Genomic DNA, 1,763 nt, shown 5'->3' with positions numbered 1-1,763 from the left:
ATATAAGTAATTAATACAAATATAATAAAGTTGTTATTTGGCATTCAGGTGATTTCCAACTTTTTGCTATTATAAACAATGCAATATTTTGATTCCTTCTTTAAACGATCTCACCAGAATTGGAGCTATTGGGTCAAAAGGGGGATCATTTCTAAGTTTCTTTATAGATATTACACAAAGTGCTTTTTAGAAACTATGTTGTGACTTGTATTCCTCGAAGCAGTATTTGTTCAAATTTCACCATGGTTTCAATGAAAAATAAAGATAAAAAGAAAAACAAAAATTCAGGTGGCTATCATTTAAATCAAGATCTATTTGAATATTAGTGACTATGAACATATTTGCAAACATTCTTTGGCCATCTGCACCTACTCTTTTGTAAACTTTTTACAATTTTTTAAAATGTACTACAAAGAAATTGAAAATATAGACTTCAAAGTCAGATACAAGGAGGCTCAGCTGTACCATTAAGCGACTGCCTTGATTTGTGTAAGTTAATTTTTCTGAATTGCAATCTCCTCAATTCAATAAAGTTGTATCAAATGAAATAAAATAATGAGATTTAGGATGCTAACATAAATACTACAGTAAATAGAAAAAAATCAAGAACCTATTTGTATTGGGATGCTAGTAGTAGCTGCTGATTTCAGTTAGTCTTTTTGTATTAAGATAATTCATGGGCGCCTGGGTGGCTCAGTTGGTTGAGTGTCTGACTTCGGCTCAGCTCATGATCTCACTCTTGGTGAGTTCCAGCCCCACACTGGGCTCTTTGCTGACAGCTCAGAGACTGGAGCCTGCTTCATATTCTGTGTCACCCTCTCTCTCTCCTCTCTCCCATTGGTACTGTGTCTCTCTCTTTCTCTCAAAAATAACCATTAAAAGAATTTAAGATAAACCATATTTTATCATCTTTACCATAACTGTTATGAATAACTTAATGTAATTTAAAATTATTCTTTCTCATGCCTTAGATTTTTTCCTATTCATCAAGGTGCAGGAGGGATGATTAATATATAGTACAAAGAGATGAACATTCTATACTAAATTTTCAGAGAATCATTAGCTTTGTAAAGATGCAATTATTTTTCATGATTATGAATAGCTTTAGCATATTATTTATTTTTCATTTTCCAAAACCTTCTTTGACTCACACGCTAACATATTAATTAAGTGGTATGATTTTGACCATTCAAAATCTCAAAGATAAAANTTCTAGCAACTTACTAAAATTTGTGTCCAAGTTTGTAATTGTATAATTATTATTAAATATGTATTAAGACAAGAGAAAAATAACTTCATCATCTCTGAAATACAAAACCATATAGAATGACAGATTATAATGCAGAAATCCATACCTTGTGTATGACTCAGACCACTAAACTTGAAGGCAGGAGTCTGCCTGAAGAACTTATCCCAGGAATGGTCAAGGATGAGATGCTTGGGCTTANAGATATTATTCTTCAATGTCACATTCAAGAGGAAAAATAGCAGTTGAGATTGAAAGAGAATCAAAACTCCTCTCCAGTGGGAAAGTTCCCAGATAATTACTTTTTAAAGTATATTTTAAGATGACATTTAAATGCCATTTTTGAAGAACATATCCAATATTACAAATGGTTTTCTCTATAATATTAAAAAATATTATAAAATCAACTTATACATTCTTAGAATATTAATTTAAACCATTCAAACAACAGATATGACTGAGAGCCTGTTTGAGCCCACTATCTAAAAATGGCTGGCGGTAGTTAATATTTACATAC

General features: G+C 31.3%; 1 protein-coding gene across 1 annotated transcript in view; it reads right to left on the bottom strand.

Moving 5' to 3' along the window:
* The window catches only part of CFAP47 (cilia and flagella associated protein 47), a 492,482-nt gene that overhangs the window by 93,051 nt on the left and 397,668 nt on the right, over positions 1-1,763 (bottom strand). The window contains 1 exon segment of the mRNA XM_077760783.1: positions 1,356-1,443. Coding sequence (XP_077616909.1) covers positions 1,356-1,443 — 88 coding nt within the window.

This window comes from Crocuta crocuta, unplaced genomic scaffold, assembly GCF_008692635.1.
Source record: "Crocuta crocuta isolate KB4526 unplaced genomic scaffold, BGI_CrCroc_1.0 scaffold696, whole genome shotgun sequence".
NCBI lineage: Eukaryota > Metazoa > Chordata > Mammalia > Carnivora > Hyaenidae > Crocuta > Crocuta crocuta.
Note: the sequence above shows the minus strand (reverse complement) of the source record. Positions and strands in the feature narration are given on the sequence as shown.